The 16,919-nt window shown below is 56.2% G+C and overlaps 4 protein-coding genes across 4 annotated transcripts; 1 reads left to right on the forward strand and 3 right to left on the reverse strand.

Annotated features, from left to right (window-relative positions):
- Window positions 1-106: 106 nt before the first annotated feature.
- On the reverse strand, window positions 107-2,211 carry J7T55_010519 (uncharacterized protein; the record flags this gene model as incomplete). The annotated part of the gene is made up of 3 exons (XM_053145071.1): window positions 107-286; window positions 343-1,684; window positions 1,772-2,211. The coding sequence occupies 3 exons, from the start codon at window positions 2,209-2,211 to the stop codon at window positions 107-109; spliced, it is 1,962 nt and encodes a 653-aa protein (XP_052992366.1).
- Window positions 2,212-4,202: 1,991 nt separating this feature from the next.
- Window positions 4,203-5,258, reverse strand: J7T55_010520 (uncharacterized protein; the record flags this gene model as incomplete). The annotated part of the gene is made up of 1 exon (XM_053145072.1): window positions 4,203-5,258. One exon carries the CDS (start codon window positions 5,256-5,258, stop codon window positions 4,203-4,205), a length of 1,056 nt encoding a protein of 351 aa, XP_052992367.1.
- Window positions 5,259-6,732: 1,474 nt separating this feature from the next.
- J7T55_010521 (uncharacterized protein) lies at window positions 6,733-7,518 on the forward strand (the record flags this gene model as incomplete). The annotated part of the gene is made up of 4 exons (XM_053145073.1): window positions 6,733-6,773; window positions 6,852-7,145; window positions 7,282-7,375; window positions 7,423-7,518. The coding sequence occupies 4 exons, from the start codon at window positions 6,733-6,735 to the stop codon at window positions 7,516-7,518; spliced, it is 525 nt and encodes a 174-aa protein (XP_052992368.1).
- A 166-nt stretch (window positions 7,519-7,684) lies between these two features.
- On the reverse strand, window positions 7,685-15,746 carry J7T55_010522 (uncharacterized protein; the record flags this gene model as incomplete). The annotated part of the gene is made up of 5 exons (XM_053145074.1): window positions 7,685-8,881; window positions 8,959-15,045; window positions 15,111-15,379; window positions 15,451-15,595; window positions 15,651-15,746. 5 exons carry the CDS (start codon window positions 15,744-15,746, stop codon window positions 7,685-7,687), a joined length of 7,794 nt encoding a protein of 2,597 aa, XP_052992369.1.
- Between the last annotated feature and the right edge of the window lie 1,173 nt (window positions 15,747-16,919).

Below are 16,919 nucleotides of genomic sequence, written 5' to 3' on the forward strand. Positions count from 1 at the left end.
AATATATTCATTCAAATTATTCGTTTTTCTAGATAGATTATAGATTTTTTTCACTTTTCGAAACTACTACCACCACTTCACGTTCTCCTCGTGGAAGGAAGTGCAACTAAGCGCCACCAACGCCGTCAGTGAACAACATGCCAGCGACGCTGGCTGAAGTCAGCGTGGCCAGGACACCCGAGAACAGGGCAGACAGAGCGACCTTGGAAACGTCGCCTGCACGGCCAGGAGCGATCTGGGAGAGGACACCGATCTGTGTTCCGAGGGAGCCAATGTTGCCGAAGCCCTATCGCCAGAATTAGCACCGGATACATGGATGGGGGGATTCAAAATGTTACTTACACAGCATGCATAGGTTGCGATCAGTTTTGAGCGCTCGGCCATGCTGATGAAAGGCTCCTCGGTGGTCAGGCTGTTGAAGGCGACGTACTCGTTGGTGATAATCTTCATGCCGATGAGCTGGGCGACGTTGCGGACGTCCGGGCCTGGTACACCGAGCAGCCAAGCGACAGGGAAGAGGAGGTAGCCGAGAATGAGCTCAAGGGTCAGGGGCGGGCTGTCGATGCTCCAGTAGCGGCCCCACCAGGACAGGAAGCCGTTGATGAGGGAGACGAAGGCGATGATGCACAGCAGGGTCGCGATGATCATGCCCGCGATCTTGATGCCCAGCCATGCACCGTTGGCGAATGCGTGCAGCGCGTTGGACGCCTTGTGCTCCTGGTCCTCGGGCACGACGACGCGGCCGGAGGTCAGCGTCTCCTCCGTCTCGGGGTAGCGCATCTTGGAGACGGCGAGCGAGGCCGGGATCGACATGATGCACGACGACACGAGCGCCTGGGCGTTGAGCCCGAGCCCGATATAGGCGACCAGCACGGAACCGGCAATGGTGGCGAAGCCGCAGGTCATGACCTGGTGGATCTCGGCGAGGGTCAGGTGCGGGACGAAGGGCCGGATAAGCATGGCGGACTCGCCCTGGCCGATGAAGGGAGTGGCGGCGGCGACGACGGCCTCGGCACCCGACACGCGCAGCGTCCAGAAGAAGAACGTGGCGAACTTGCCGACGAACCACTGGATCAGCCCGACGTGGTACAGTAGCTGGACCAGCGCGACGAAGAAGATGATGGGCGGCACGACGCCCGTCAGGAACCACGTCAGCTTGGTGACGTCGCTCGAGGTCAGGAACTCCACGCCGTCGGCCGCAAAGCCCAGCAGCGTGCGCGCCATCTCCGAGATGAAGGCGAAGATGTCGTAGCCCGCTTGTGTGCGCAGCACGAACACGGCGATGATGAACTGCGTCAACATGCCGCCGATGACCGTGTGCCACGGGATCTTCCGCCAGTCTCGCGACGTGGCGGTCAGCACGGCAATCATGACCACGAGGCCGAACAGCGACACGGCCCGGTTGGCGCGCGTGTTCTGGCCCGTCTCAGCCGGGACCATGGATCCGATGAGGAAGACAGCAACGGTAACGAAAGCGGCCAGGGGCTTGTGCAGCTTCGCCGGGATGGCCTCGTAGCCCCTGTAGGCCGTGTGGCGCCAGACGGTCTTGGTTGGGTTCATGACCACAGAGACAGGGACCCAGAGCGTGACGATGCGGATGGTGATAGCGATATAAAACAGCGTCGGCTTGAGCCAGCCGAGGTTGCTGTCGCTGCGGTGGAAGACAAGGCCAAAGATCCACCAGCTGGTCAACATCATTCACTGGTCAGCATCACGCACGGCACATAAGCAATTCACTTGCGTCCAAGTGTCTATGTCAGGCAAAACTTACGCGGTGAACACCGCCCAGATGAAGAGGTGGAAAAATATCTTGTACTTCCGGTACACCCACCGGAACGACCACTTCTTGGCCGCCTTGCTCTCGTTGTCGATGTCCCCGACACGGCCGCTCTCCTCGTCCTCGACGGACGACGACATCTGGCGAACCTTGTAGTCAGGGACATCCGCGTCGCCGGTGTACTTGTCGGAGGCCTTGGCGAAAACGATGTCGTCCTTCTCGTCCGGGATCGCTGTCTTGCCGTGGTGGACGTGGGCATGGTGGTGCTCGTGAGAGATGTCCAGGACCGGATCCGGGTTGACATAGACATCCTGCTGGGCCGAGCGATTGTGCTGGCCCGGCCCGGATGTGGCGACCGCGGTGCTGCCGGAGCTCATCGTCGCGTCGTGGGTGCCTGCGTGGGAGCTGTCGACGGATCCGTCGTGGGAGCCCATGGTTGCAATCGAGGAGGCTTGACGGCGTTGAGAAGGGAAATTGGTCGAGCAGAATCTTCAGGTTGAACCGAAGTCTGTACTAAGGGTCTGTACGACTCGACGGTCACACGCCTAGTCGGCCCCGCCCTGAGGTTACCCTTGATAACCGTACTAGATACCGAGCCGGTCTTTTGCCTAGACGTGTGGGGGAAGCGCGAGCGCGGATCCAAAGGAACGGTAAGTTCAGAGCATGCAGAGCAACGACATGTGGAGGAGGGCAGACGCGCAGGTGCATCCATCCCAGGGACGACCCCATCTTCTTATTATAATGTCTTGCTGATCATGTCAAGGTGTGTGGGCAGATGGGTCGCATTCTAGATCAACGCCAAGGGCTATATCGCCGCTGGCATGTAGGTTATCCTTGTCAGCTTTATCGAACCCAGTTGTCGGCTCCAAGGTCACACCCCACCGCCCTACCCCCCATGCAGCTACCGCGCCAGCCAACTGAGAAACAATGTCACAGAAACAGAAAGCTTGGCCCGGGTCCAGCAGGGAGGCATACGGTGCCAAGATGCCAGATTGAGTTTGAGGTCCGGGCTGTGGAGGAGGCCAGACTGGGAATCTCGATAAGACCCTGAGATGAACCGACACGGGCCATAAGATGGCAGCTGGAAGACGGCGGATATCCAGATAAGCGTGTGTCTTGTGAGAGGCTCGGATCTTTTTCGCCCGCCAAGCATCCCGACTGGTATCTCTGTTCCTCTATCTTTCACTCCCAGTCGTCCCAAATCCTTCAGACTTCTAAGCACTATCCAAGGCCTGCCGAGGGACGAACTTTTTACACCGTGGTGGCACTCTAACGGCGCTGGCCACTCGGTGTCGAATTCGGGCGACTGTTGGCCTCTCTAAGCCAACAGTACGACTCAACGTTACACGGCTGTTAGCGGCTCTGTCAACAATGGCGACTCGCGCCCGTGGTTGGCCAGTCCATATCTCGTCAGTAGGGGGGTCTAAATCGTCGGCGGCGGTCCCAAGTTGCAGTTGGACGTCTGGAAATCCTTCTAGAAGGCGGTTCCTCTCAGCTTCTCCCGAAGATGCCAGTGATTGCACAGGGCCCTCCCAGGTGCAGACCAGTCTCGGCCCAGGAGCTAGGTCGTGCTAGGTGTCTCGCAGCACATGCATGCGTGTCCTAGTCCTGCAGTGCTGCAGCAATCCCTGCTTCCCCAGGCGTTGCCACTCGAGTCACTTGTCCGCATCCGGAAGGCCGAACAGAAGAGAACTGAGCGCCAGCGAGTCAAGGGGCAGAACCAAATTTTCCATGATCGACTGACTGTCTTGGATCATGAGAGTCGACCAAAAACAGCATGACTTCCTCAAGCATCTTAATGACAGTGTTGAACGCTCGCGAGCTTATATTTTGAACTCTTTTTGCGGAATGCGCTGAGTTCTTTGGAGAATAGAGTTTAATCATCGACGCAGAAAGGATCCAATGACACGATAACGTGGCCTTCCCTATCTATCTGCGAGCACCCCCCTGACCTCTTAGACTTCACTGCCTGAGCAATAGGCAGCTGGGGAATTCCGGGGTACAGGCTCTCTTAGGCAGGTAAGCACGTGCAGGAATTGGTTGATCAAAATTGCGCCCTGAAGAGGAAAGGAGGCGGGCTGGCGGATAGCCCTGAGCTGTCTGTCTGTGAGTTCCTGGCCAGGTGTGGTTGCACTCACAGGGAAGATCGTCCAACCTTCCCTCGCCTGCACCGAAGCGGCCTAAATTGCCAACGGGAGGCGCAAACAGCCGCGGTGACGCCGGAGGGGGCTGCCCTGCCACCTGCTTGCACAAATGAGCCCCTCTTTCGGAAGTCGGCGAATCACTATCTTACTCGGTGGATTTCCAAGCAGGCATTATATCTACGGTATCTAGGTTCAGGCCAAAGCATTAATACGAAAAACGTAGATAAGAACTACACACTACATTTTGGGTATCATGGTATACTTTATCGCATTTCTCCCTTTCAAAACATTTTCGCAAACCACAATAGACCCAACATCACCATCCCAGACCAAGGCACTGCCCCATTCCCTGAGACACCGCTCACCACGCTGCTCGAGCTCGCGCTCTCGGTCTCGATCGCCGAGTATTCCTCCCGATAGCCAAAGACGACGTACGGCGTCGCGAAACTCTCGATGCCCAGGTCGCTGAGCCCCGAACAAGTCGTTGTCGCCGTGGCAGTCACCGTCAAGGATGTTGGTGTCGCCGTATATACAAGCCGCAGCTGGTCGGGAAGGTAGCTGAGGTACAGCGTGCTGGCGGCCTCCTCGTCGTCGGAGTCTTGGCTAGCGTCTGCCGCCGACGTGCCGGGGTCACCACCCGCGTAGTTGTATCCTAGGTCCGAGTCCGCGCCTCTTGGCCTCACCTTAGCGGTGCGCTTGACTGGCGGTGCGGCTCCTGTGACCGACGCAGTTGGTTTCGACGCAGTAGATTCGTTGGCGTAGTTTTCGTAGAGGCGCCCGAAGTTGGCGTAGAAGCAGAGCGGGTCGTCCTTCAGCATGCTGTATTCGTCTTCTGTGAACAGCGCTTCGTAGTCGGATAGATCCATCCACATGGACGTGTTGAGGTTCGGCATCGGTGTCGGAGACGGGGTGACGACGCTCAGGCTCGTTGACGGTGTCGCTGCGTCCGAAACCCCAGACGAGCTCTCTGGCCCGGCCGCGTCTCCGATGGCGTCTATGATCTGCCCGACGAGTTCTTCCGCGACGTCTTTGATGGCATCGCAGCTGTCCTTGTTTCGCGCACACGGATTCGTCGATGAGCTTGCCGTGCCGCTGCCGGATTGATTTGGCGATGACAACGTGTCACCGGCACCGGTGACGGGTGGTTTGTATGTGCCAATATCATCGCCTCCCTGTCCTAGCCGCGGTACATCAGAGTCTGGTGTCGCTGAGCCTGGCGTAATTGGTCTCGGATATCCTCCTCCTGTTACACCGTTGGTGGAAGGTATGTCGGCGGCCCCACCCTTGGCCCCTGCACCTATTCCTTTCACAGGAGGTACAATCCCTCTTCTAACCATAGTTGTGGTAGTGGTGTCCAAATTGAAGAAGAATTGGAAATGCCAGGTCCGTAGTCGATGCCTGTCTGGAAGGAATTGGTGACATTCAAGGCGGATTGTGCTGTTGAAGGCAGAGTGCAAGATCTTTGGGCTAAATAAAAGGGCTCAAGTCACGAAAACCGCTGGTCAGAAATGCACTGAAAGCTGCTGCCTCACGAAATCCTACTTCACACTCCTCTCTGGATTTTGGAAGGGCGCGGGGACGTGGCGGTGCGGAAGGAAGCATTGCGGCTGATATCCCCTGTCGCGCATCACCATCACTTCGTGTTCTCGTTGGATGGTTGCGAGCCGGGAAATTGCGCTTCAGATCCTGCTGGGCTTAAAATCCATGAGGCTAAAACGAGTGCCGGTGAGCTTGAAAGCTCATCGGCATATGTTGAAAGAAGCATTTTGTGAGAAATAACCATGCTGTCCATACAAGGGTGATGGACACCCAATAAGGTGGGTCACCAGATCGATTCATGCCATAACAGTAATTGCCTCAAATGGCTTTGGTAGCTTGGCGTCCAGGTCGTAATTGGATAGCTTTTGCAGTGTACTGATCATTGCTCAACTTGAGGCTTTCACCATGACACGTTGAATTGTGCTTCGTCTTATTGAAAGCCGGCGGCTGAAGTTGAAGAGACACGAGGAGGAAGAAAGAGAAGCCAAAGACGATGGTGAGGCGAGTATGTTGCTCCAGTCACAGGCGAGACTCGGCAACAGCACTAGCCTAGCCAGTCCACGACGGTGTCAAGACGTGTAAATAGCGCCTGACAATCGTCACCAATAGTCCACTTAGCTCAAACCCACTCTTCAACTAAGGTCATACGAGTTTGTGTTTTAAGTGTGTCTAATGTTCTTCCTATAGATCGTCCACAGAACTGCGCCTTGCTAGGTTGGACATTACGGCCGTGGCATACCTAATTAGGTCTCAATGCCAGCTGCTGTATCCCGCAGATTTGATCTTGCATTTATCTCACCGTAAAAGAAGCCGAGATGATTATCGTGCTACGCAGAGCCCACCTCTGCGGAAGCCGTTATGTGCTTGCTCAGGACTACTCGCCTGTGGCTTTGCTGTTTTTTGTGCCCTTGGGGTGGGGTTCACGAACATGCTGAGCGTACACGAAGCGCTAGTGACATGGTTGTCTTGATAAGTCTGGGAAAGCCTGAGCGCTCGGATATCTTCATTGAATGGTGACAACGTACCCGCGGCTGCGACGGCTCTGTAGAAGCTGGAAGCCATTGGTCGCTATGACACAAAGCGGGCACAGCGGGGTGACCTTACCTCGATTCACGTATCATGTTAACATAACTCCGGAGGACCAAGCTCCATCTTGAAGCCTTTCGACGAGATGTTGATATCCAAAAGCTATCCTGGTTCTTATAATGCGTTGTCCTACTCCCATTGTGATCTCAGCTTTATTGGTCGCCGCTGTCGCGGCCCACATCTCTCATGATAGCACTTACACCGCGGCGTCTCATGATTGGACTATTGTGGAAAGCCACTGCTGGTCGTCTGTCACATCCCACCCACTTCGCCCCTCCGAGGCTTTACTAAACGACATCTTATAGTGATACCAAGCACAACGTCCGGGCCCTCAACCACCACGCTGTGAACTGGGACACCAGCTGCGCCACCACTGAGAAATGCATTGCCGCATGCGAAATCGAGGGATACTGTCTTGCTGGTCTTGAATACGGCCACGAGTGCTGGTGTGGCAATAGCGTCCACGGAGACGTTCGTCCTGTGCCGGACAGCTACTGCAACTTCCCTTGTTCTGGCGACTACGACGACACCTGCGGTGGATATGGCTACATGGGACTTCACATTCGAAAGGGGTCCAAATTCATTGTTGAGCCGCCGAGGTATGCTCACCATCATGATCAAGGACTGCCAGGTGGTTGGAATGGGTGAAGCATGCAAGTGAGCTTCATTGCGCGTCTGACATCTCCGCGGGAGAAATTGCTGATTTGATGGTTGGTTTGATTGCTTCCCGTATAGGCTTATGGAGGATGGAGACAACTCCTTGGTCTCTGAATCGGTAACTCATGCACCTCGTGACCAGATTGCCAATGGCAGCGTCCAATGTTTCGACGTCAGTTGATGTTGATCAATGGGCATTTGACAGACAATCACAGGCAGGTTGGTGCTACGGCTCATCATCGGGTCCCTCAGAGCGGCCAGCTGGTCTGCACTTGGTCACCAGCTGCCATGCTGGAGATGAACTTCCCTCCATAGTCCCAAGCCCAAAAATAAACATCATCGCGCTTCAAATATGTGCATACTGTATCTGACTACGACAGTTAGATTTACAATCTATACACCGTGGAACCATCATATTAAACTAGGTATACAGCATTCGAATATCCTTGTCTTGACTCTATATCCTCTATTCTATGCCGAGCTAGGCTGTCCCTTGATCTCCCTGGCGACTCTGACTCTTTGCCAGTACAGTTGCGCCCAGCACACCGAAGTTAGCTGCACCAATAATCTCGAAAACAGCCACATCAGCCGTAAACTCCTTGGCCAACCAGTTTCGCAGCTCGACAGCTAGCAGAGAGTCCACGCCGTAGGAGTGTAGCGGGCGCATAGTATCGATATCACCGGGAGGGATGGACAATGCCCGCGACAGTTTGTGCGTCAATGCATCCACAACAATGTCTCCAGCATCCGCCGACGAGCTCGCCTCCTTGAAGGAAAGGGACCAGTTCCTCGCAGCCTTCTGGCCATCATTCAGAGACGTCTCATCAATGGCCCCTGATTCCCCGTTGTCAAGCGCCATCGTATGCATGTAGCGGAACGTCGACCGCTGCAGCAACGCGGGCACATCAGCGCCCTTGGCCACGAGCGCTGCAGGGCTCTCAAGCCCAATCATGACCTGGCAGGCGCGGGCATCCTGCGCGTCACGAACATCCGGGCTGCAGTAGTACTCAAGCAGGGCCAGGTACTCGCCCGAGCTGAGCGGCATCATGAGCCCCGCCGCCTCGAATGTCCGTGTCAGGAACTCGCTCTCAGCGATAATGCCGTCGTCTACCATCCACCCGAGGTCCAACACCACAGCGCGCTCGCCGCGGGCCACGCGGTGCCGCGCCAGCGCATCTTGGAACGTACCCCCCGCCGCGTAGTTGGACTGGCCCGCCGAGCCGTGGATGCCGACGACCGAGGAGAGCATGATGAAGAAGTCGAGCCCAGAGGGGAGGCAGCGGTCGAGGGCTCGCGAGCCGTCGACCTTGGGCTGTAAGGCAGCTGTCCACTCAGCGTGGGTCATCTTGTCGAACATGGCGTCGCGGAGAACCATTGCTCCCTGGATACAACCTCTGACTGGGGGCATGGCGCACTCGGCCAGTGCAGCGGCCACTGACTGCTCAGATGCCACGTCGCAGCGAGGGTGCTGTACCTGGACTCCTTTGCTGCGGAGGTCCTGGATGAGTTCCTTAGCTGCGTCTGATTTGGGTCCAGAGCGACTGAGGAGAAGAAGGTGGCGCGCTCCCCGGTCTACCATCCAGCGTGCGGTGCGGCGGGCGATGCCGCCAAATCCTCCAGCAATCACATAGGTTGCGTTGCAGTCAAAGGAGTAGCGGCAATCGCGCTTCAGCACAGTCTGTCCACATTCGTAGCAAGTCAGCCGCTGTCAGAGGGATCCATACTCTTGGAGAGGAGGGATGGGAGAGAACCTACAAGAACCTTGTCTTCCTTCTTCATCTCGATCACTAGCTTGCCCGCACTCTTTCCGCTCTGCATGTACCGCAGTGCTGTCTCAATCTCCGAGACAGAATATGTCTGCACCGGGTGCGACGCCTTCGCCAGCCCAGCCGCGACGAGTTCGATCGCCGCCGAAAGCGACTCCCTCACAAGAGCCGGGCGCTCCTTGGTCATGCCGAAGACGTCCACCGCCGTGAACGAAACGTTCTTGGCAAAGTAGAACATATCTAGCCTTGAGTGGGCGTGGATATCCTTCTTGCCGATCTCGATGAAACGGCCGAAGCTTGCCATGCACGCCCAACTCGCCGCGAGCCCGTCGCCCGCGAGCGAGTTCAGCACGACGTCGACGCCACGGTCGCCTGTCATCCGCATAATCCCCTGCGCAAAGGACGTGTCGCGGCTGTAGAATATGTGGTCTTCTGGGATGCCGTACCGGTCCATCAGCAGCCGCTTCTTGCCGAGGGAGCCCACCGTGGCAAACACCTCGGCCCCGAGATGCTGGGCGAGCTGCAAGGCCGACTGGCCCGTTCCTCCGGCAGCGGCGTGGATGAGGACCCTGTCACCCTTTCGGAGGCGGCCGGCCACGACGAGCGCGTAGTGGGCTGTTGTATACGTGACAGGTAGCGCCGCCGCATCGGTGAAAGAGAGGTCGCATGGGATCTTGACGACCGTGCGCTCGTCCGCGCGCGCATACGTCTTGAAACAATCAAAGGCGACGGCGCACACGCGGTCTCCGGGCTTGAGGCCGGACACCGCGGCGTTTCCGCCCACGCGGGAGACAATACCCGCGCATTCACCGCCGATTTCAACCTGGTTAATGCGCCCTAACGCTGTCAGCAGGTCCATGAAGTTGACGCCCACGGCCATAACTTCGATCTCGACCTCGTTAGGCCGTAGGGGTCGCCGAGCGGCCTCGTCTTCAACAAAACGGAGAGAGTCCAGCAAGCCAGGCGTCTGAAACTGAAGGGCCAGCGGCGGTAGACTCGGCTCGCCGAATGGCTCGACCCTGGACCTCAGGGGCTGGACGGTGTTGTGGATGTGCTCGTTCATGTGGTCGGCTTCAACTACGCGGTTTGTCAGCAGCAGGCCCTCTTGATCTCGGTACTCGACCTCCAAGTCGTCGACTGCACAGGAGAGGACCTTGTCCAGAACCTGAAGAACCACCTCCGCAATGTCTGTCGTCTGTCGGTCCGGGTCGATGGCCAAAGTGGCTGCTTTCAGCATGGCGTTTTCTGTGCGAAGACCGCGCAGGAGACCATCCGCCACATGGTACTCCGGGGCACTCCACTTGTCGCCTCCGCCTCCCGTCACCCAGACGAGCCCTTGCGCGGATAGTAGCGTCGCCTGAAGCCGCTTGAAGGTCTGCTCGCCGATGCTGTGAAGCAAAGGTGCATCCAATTCCACCAGAAAGACACAAAAAGCGCCACTCGGTAGACTGCTTTCCTCTTCCAAGTATGATATGTCACAAGTGACTCCATACTGGACGGCAATCAACTGTTGAAGCTGCCGAGCCACTTGCTCCGCCTTGGGTGCTTCTCTTGTTGTCACCAGCGAGATGTGAGGCGCTCGAGCTGCCTTGTTACGATCCGCCTTCTGTGCCGTGGAGACAATGATGCTCAGCTCCTGACACTTCTCGTCCCCATAGTCACTAAGCACCAAATCCGTCCCGCTGAAACCATTGGCAATCAGCACCCCATCCCACTTCTCCGGCGACATGGTCGGCCCCCACCAGCGGTACCCGTCCTCGGACAGCCACCAGCCCGGCATCAGTCCGAACGCGAACCCGCCGCGCGCGAAGTCGCCCGTCTGCTCGAGCAGCACCAGCCGGCCGCCGGGCCGCAGCAGCGCGTGCACATGGCGCAGAGTGGTGTCGAGGTTGCGCGTCGCGTGTAGCACGTTGGCCGCGACGACCAGGTCGTACGTGCCGGCCTCGTCGGCGAACCCCTGCGCGGCCGGGTCCTGCTCGATGTCGAGCACCGCATAGCGCATGCGCGGCGCGTACGCGGCAAAGTCGCGTTGCGCTTGCTCGAAGAAGGACAGCGACACGTCGGTGAAGTCATAGCGAGCACATCGTGGGCTCCGCATGGCGTTGTTGTCATTGTTGCCGTGCTCGTCGTCGCCGCCGTCCATATTGAACAGGGGCTTGAGGATATGCGCGGTGGTGCCGCCCGTCCCAGCGCCAATCTCGAGAGCCTTGAGGCCGGGATTCTTGTGCGCCAGCAGGTCGACAACGCGGGCGAAGGCATCGGACAGTCGCGAGTTGATCTCGAGGTAGTACTCCTTGACCAGATCGCCGGAGAACAGCAACTGTAGGGCGTCGGCCTCCCCCTGGAGGATTGGGAGAAGCTGGCGCGCCACCTGGACGTAGAAACGCCCCTCAGTGCTCAAGCTCTCCAGGCGCCGCGAGATGACCTCTTGGTGGCGGACATCCGCGACCCTGACCGCCCAGTCCGGCTGCTGGTGGAGGAGCTGGTTCTTGTTGAAGCGCTGGACCTGCAGCTTCATCCACTCGATGTATTGTATCTTCGAGGGATCGATGCGGCTTGGGTCGAGCTGTTGCAGGGTCCTGACGATGGTCGAATAGAGGAAGCAGGCTAGGTCCTGGTAGAACAAGGCCGTCACTGGGTTGACTGCCTTGGCTGCGCCAAAATACTCTGGGCCTTGCGATGAGGAGAGGCAATCAAAGTCCGGCTTCCAGTCCATATGGTAGCAAAGCCGTCTTCGTCGACTCTCATTCTCCGAGTCCCCGGCACTGTTCTGAGCATCTATGTTGGTCGTCTCAAGCACTGCTATCGAAGCACGAATTTGATTATCTGGTCCGAATGCTGCCAGGGACGACTGGGTCTGGCGGGCGCCGCGTGAAAGCTGGCAAGACGTGGCTCGGAGGCCAGTGACATCTGGATATGATAAACCGGTGTTCGACAACCACAGATCTGTGACCCGAGTAGGGACCGTGGTGGGAATTTTGCGAGTTGCGCCTCTGGTCAGACCCGCCAGGATGACCTGGATGAAGGCATCGAGGGTGGTGGGGTGGATGAGATGGGGCTGACGAGGGTTGGTCTTGCCGTCGGTGGCCTCCCACTCAAACGTCTTGACATTGGCTACGACCTGTCCATCGTTGTTGAAATGGACTCTATCCAAGGTCTGGAACGATGGTCCAAATTTGAGGCCCATCTTGTGAAAGTGGTCATAGACCGCCGGTATGTCCGCTGTCTGAGTACAGGCCTTGCTTCTTGCGTCCAACAGAGCACACATGGCCTCATCTGCTGCCCTGATCCCCAATCCACCGTCGACATCATTGGGCTCAGTTTCTTCGTACTCGATCAGGATTTGTCCACGGCAGTTCTCGCTCCACTGATTCCCTTCGACGGTGCAGATGCGAAACTCAAAGCGGCTGGCCTCCTTTCCGGCTGCGGCATCTTGGATCGGTCGCATGTACAGCTGTGTCTCGGTTCCTTTATCCGTTGTCGAGTCGATGCCAAGGGCACGCTGGAAGGTTGCCTCTGTGACTCGATATCCTTTAATCGATCGTGTCATCGCGCTCGACGCATCCTCTACAAGCTGTTGGACCCCTTCGATTGCCATCACCAACATCCCCGCAGCTGGGTAGATGGTGGACCCATTCACGACATGGTCATCGACCCAAGGCGTCTCGGAGATGCGGATGAACTTCCTCCATCGCGCCTCAAGAGGGTTCCAGTCAACGCTACGGGTTCCCAGCAAGTCACGGCGCGCATGCTTCCGGAGGCGATACTCCTTGCTGACGCGGCTCTCGTGCCAGTAGGATTGGGAATGGTCAAACGGGTACTCGGGAAGGTCAGTCAGTGGCATCCGCGGCCTCAGTTTCCCAGGCTGGAAGTGGTTGGCCACGGCCACGTCGACCGGGTATCCGAGACACCACAGGCGCCCGGCAGCTGCTAGTGTTGTGCCCACGGCTGGCACATTGCGGGTAAGGCAAGACGCATAGCTGACCTCCTTCCCTCGCGGCGAAGTCTTAAGAATCTCTCTGACCGGGCCTCCCAAGGCACCGTGAGGACCGATCTCCAGGAAGTCGTATACAGCGATGGCGTCCTTGGCGGCCGCGCTTTTGACACCCCCAAGCTTCTTACGGGCACTCTTGGCACCCATCGACACAAGCGAAGCAAGGGCATCGGAGAATCGCACGGGACTTACTAGGTTCTTCACCCAGTAGCTGGCATGAGACAGCTCCTCAAGGCTCTTGATCGGGGCGTTGGTAACGGAGGATATCATGGTCGTGCAACCGGGCAAAGGCACGCCCAGTTCCAGCTGGTCCAATTCACGCAGGTATTGGGCGGCGATTTGCTCCATCTGAGGCGAGTGGTATCCAACGTCCACCTGTAGCCGGCGCGCAAAAATCGAGTCTTGCAACAAGAGCACTCGCAGCGCCTCGATCTGGTTGGCATCGCCTGATATAGTTACGCTGGTCGCACTATTGATGCAGGCCACGACGATGCCACATTTCTCGTTGGGGAATTGTTGAGTGACGCACTTAATGTACTCCGCGGCTTGCATCTCGGAGAGACCGACAGCCATCATTGTGCACGCTCTTGGAGAGCTTGTGGCCAGCTCGGCCGCAAGCTTGCCGCGGAGAAAAGCGACCTTGCATGCTGAGCGCAGTGAGAGGCCGCCTACACAATAGGCAGCGACAATTTCGCCCGAAGAGTGGCCCACGACGGCCTTTGGTGCAAGATTCCATGATTGTAGAAGCATCACCAAGGCTATTTGCAGGGCCGTGCAAAGGGGCTGGCTCATGTCTGGTCGGTTGACCCTGGATGTCGCTTTGTCGAGGAGGAGCTCCTCCATCAAGGACCACTTGCATCCTAGCTCATAAAGGTAGAGCTGGGCACGCTGTAGCGTGGCTCTGAAGACAGGATAAGCGAGCAACTCTCGCCCCATGCCCGCGAATTGTGCACCCTGACCGGTGAAGATATATCCAAGGCCGAGGTTGCGTGAGCAGCGTGTAGCCCTGGACAGTGACACATCTTCTTGTGTTAAACTGGCTGCTGAGTTGCTGACTGCATATGACCGCCAGGGGAATGTGCTTCGTCGCCGAGCGAGCGTATAAGCAAGGTCAGACAGATATGTGCGACGTTTTTCAGCGTCCAGAGCCAGCGAGTGAGAATAGTTGTTGTACGCGTCCGCAAGACGCTTGACTCCCCCTTCATCTGCAGCAGACCAGACAAGAAGCGCGGGACCAGACCCTTCCTCATCCTGAGGCGTGCGATATTCTCCGTTGAGACGACTGTTCTGCTGACCAGACAAAGCTTGGGCAATCTGCTCCCGGGTGGGAGGGATTTTCACCGTGTTGTGAAACCCTGCTAGCCGCTTCGCCTTTAGGAAGTTGTGTGCATCATCTAGCACAATGTGTGCATTGGACCCTCCAAAGCCAAAAGAATTGACTGAAGCCCGACGCAATCCGCGCGATGGCCAAGGGACCGCCTCCGTCGGGAAGCGCAGGTTGAGGGAGGCGGCATCGATGCTAGGGTTCAGCAGCTCGAAGTTCGTGTTGGGCGGTATGACGCCCTTTTCCAGCGCCAAAACCGCCTTGATCACTCCCGCCACGCCACTGGTGCCCTCCAGATGACCCACATTCGACTTGACCGCGCCCACGTACAGCGGCTCGTCCGGGCTGCGGTGCCGGCCGAAGACGGCGCCCATCGCCCGCGCCTCGATGGGGTCGCCGACAGCGGTTCCCGTCCCATGGGCTTCGAAGAAGCGCGTCGTGTCCAGACTGAGCCCAGCCTTGGCGTACGTCTCGCGGATGAGCGCCTCCTGGGCATCGCCGCTCGGCTGCGCGATACCCGGAGTGCGGCCGTCCGAGTTGGAGCCCGAAGCGCGGATCACGGCGCGGATGGCGTCGCCGTCGCGGACAGCGTCGGACAGGCGCTTGAGCACGAGGACACCGAAGCCCTCGCCGCGGGCGTAGCCGTTGCCGCGGTGGTCAAAGCTGTAGCAGCGGCTGTCTGGGGAGAGGAAGTTCATGTTGGAGAGGATCAAGTAGGTGTCCATATTGAAGAGGACGTTAGAGCCCGCGACGATACCCTGGTTGTGTCTGTGAGCATTCAGGCAAGTATGGATGAAGTTAACCCGAGCAGAAGGGATCTTACCATGTCTGATCCCCCTGTCCTCAGACCTTGACAAGCCATGTCCAGGGCCACCAAACTGCTTGAACATGCCGTGTCAATCTGGAGACTCGGACCGTGCAGGTTGTAGAACCAACTGATGCGGTTGGCGAGGATGCTGATTGAAGATCCAGTTGCTGCGTGAGTTGGCATGCACTCATGGTCTCGCATTGTCATCAGTCGATAGTCGTCGGAGAATGAACCGGTGTGGACGGATGTCCTCGATCCGTTCATATTCTCTATGGGCATGCCGGCTATCGAACTCGGCATTTCAGTAAATCTGCGACCTCTTCAATGCTAGTAGGTATGCTGATAAGATTCTTACCATTCTCGAGTGCACGGTAGACACATTCCAACAGCTGCCGTTGCTGTACATCCATCGATGCTGCCTCTGCCGACGTGATGGAAAAGAAGGGCGCATCAAAGAGCGTGATATCCTCATTGATGAAATGCCCGCCACGAGGTGTTATCTACGCATATGTCTGTTAATATCTCGTTTTCTCTCGTCTTATAGAAGATACTTACCGTGTCATTACGACTTGGGTCTGTTCCTTGGAACGCATCCACGTTCATACGATCTGAGGGGATCTCAGTCATAGCACATCGCTTCTCAAGAATCATGTTCCAGAATGCTTCTGGGGACGTGGCATCTTGAGGGAACTTAAGGGACAAGCCGACAATAGCAATGGGTTCCACTGAATTGCCATCGTCAACAGCCTCTCCCCCATCAAGGTGCCCAGACATCCCCAAGTCACTTGGGAAGGGACCTGTATAAGTTTTTCCAGGAGCCATCATCAAATGCACATGCTACTGATCGTTGATTTTCTTGAGTTGAAGCGAGAAAGAATGAGCTGTGGAACCTTGTGACTTACTGGCTTGAGATTGCGGAAACTTCGCGGCTATCTACCTATTCATCTTTATACCTCTCTTTAGTAATTGTCTCCTAGAACCAAGCACGTTTAGGCAAGCACTCTTCGACACCTCGCCACCGTCCTCACCAACATCAAATCCTGACCAAGTCCAGAGACACTCAAATTCTCGGTCAGCCCCAAGGCTAACACAAAAAGATTCATCGTACTCTGTACAAGCGAAAGACAGCTGGCAAGTGCGTCGCCCCCATCCGCCTATCTTGATCCTCCATCCGGTGAGCTGGTAGATGATCTACGTCTTTGCAAAGCGTTGAGGCTGAATTTGGCGCATGGAATCGACCGAATTCGTAAGCTGCATCTAGAGAGTAGCCTTGGGCTTTCAATCCTTTCCTTGGAACGCAGATCCTCACACAGACTCGGCTAGACCAAACAACATTGGACACAGTGCTGCGCAATTCCTATTAGAGTACTTGTATTCTTCGAGACGATTGGCTTTCAAATAAATTTCGAATTAGACTAACAGATTTCAAGTAATCGCAATTTCTTTTAACAATTTTATTACTCTATTACGTATATTTTATACTTAAATCAAAAGGTAAAATAATTAATATTATTCAACAATAAAACCATTTTAACAAAAGATTTATTATATTATACGCCAAAGTATGTTGTTCAAAATATAACAACATAGTCTTATTTCAAGAAGAAAAAAAAGCTATATAGGTACAAAAGATTATATAATCCAATACATGAAAAGGTTAATTTGTAATATAACAATTTCAGTTGTATTTACTATTTTCTTATAATAACAAATTATTTGAAGAGTCTGGTGAGAGCGAACTATCCTTCTAAAATATCGACGTCAGCCCTTTACAGTTAGTAGACACACCTCATGCAGCTTTCTGGACACTGCTAGCCGAGTTTA

The sequence above is a fragment of the Diaporthe amygdali genome (assembly GCF_026229845.1).
Source record: "Diaporthe amygdali strain CAA958 chromosome Unknown NODE_19_length_847323_cov_64_739301, whole genome shotgun sequence".
Lineage (NCBI taxonomy): Eukaryota > Fungi > Ascomycota > Sordariomycetes > Diaporthales > Diaporthaceae > Diaporthe > Diaporthe amygdali.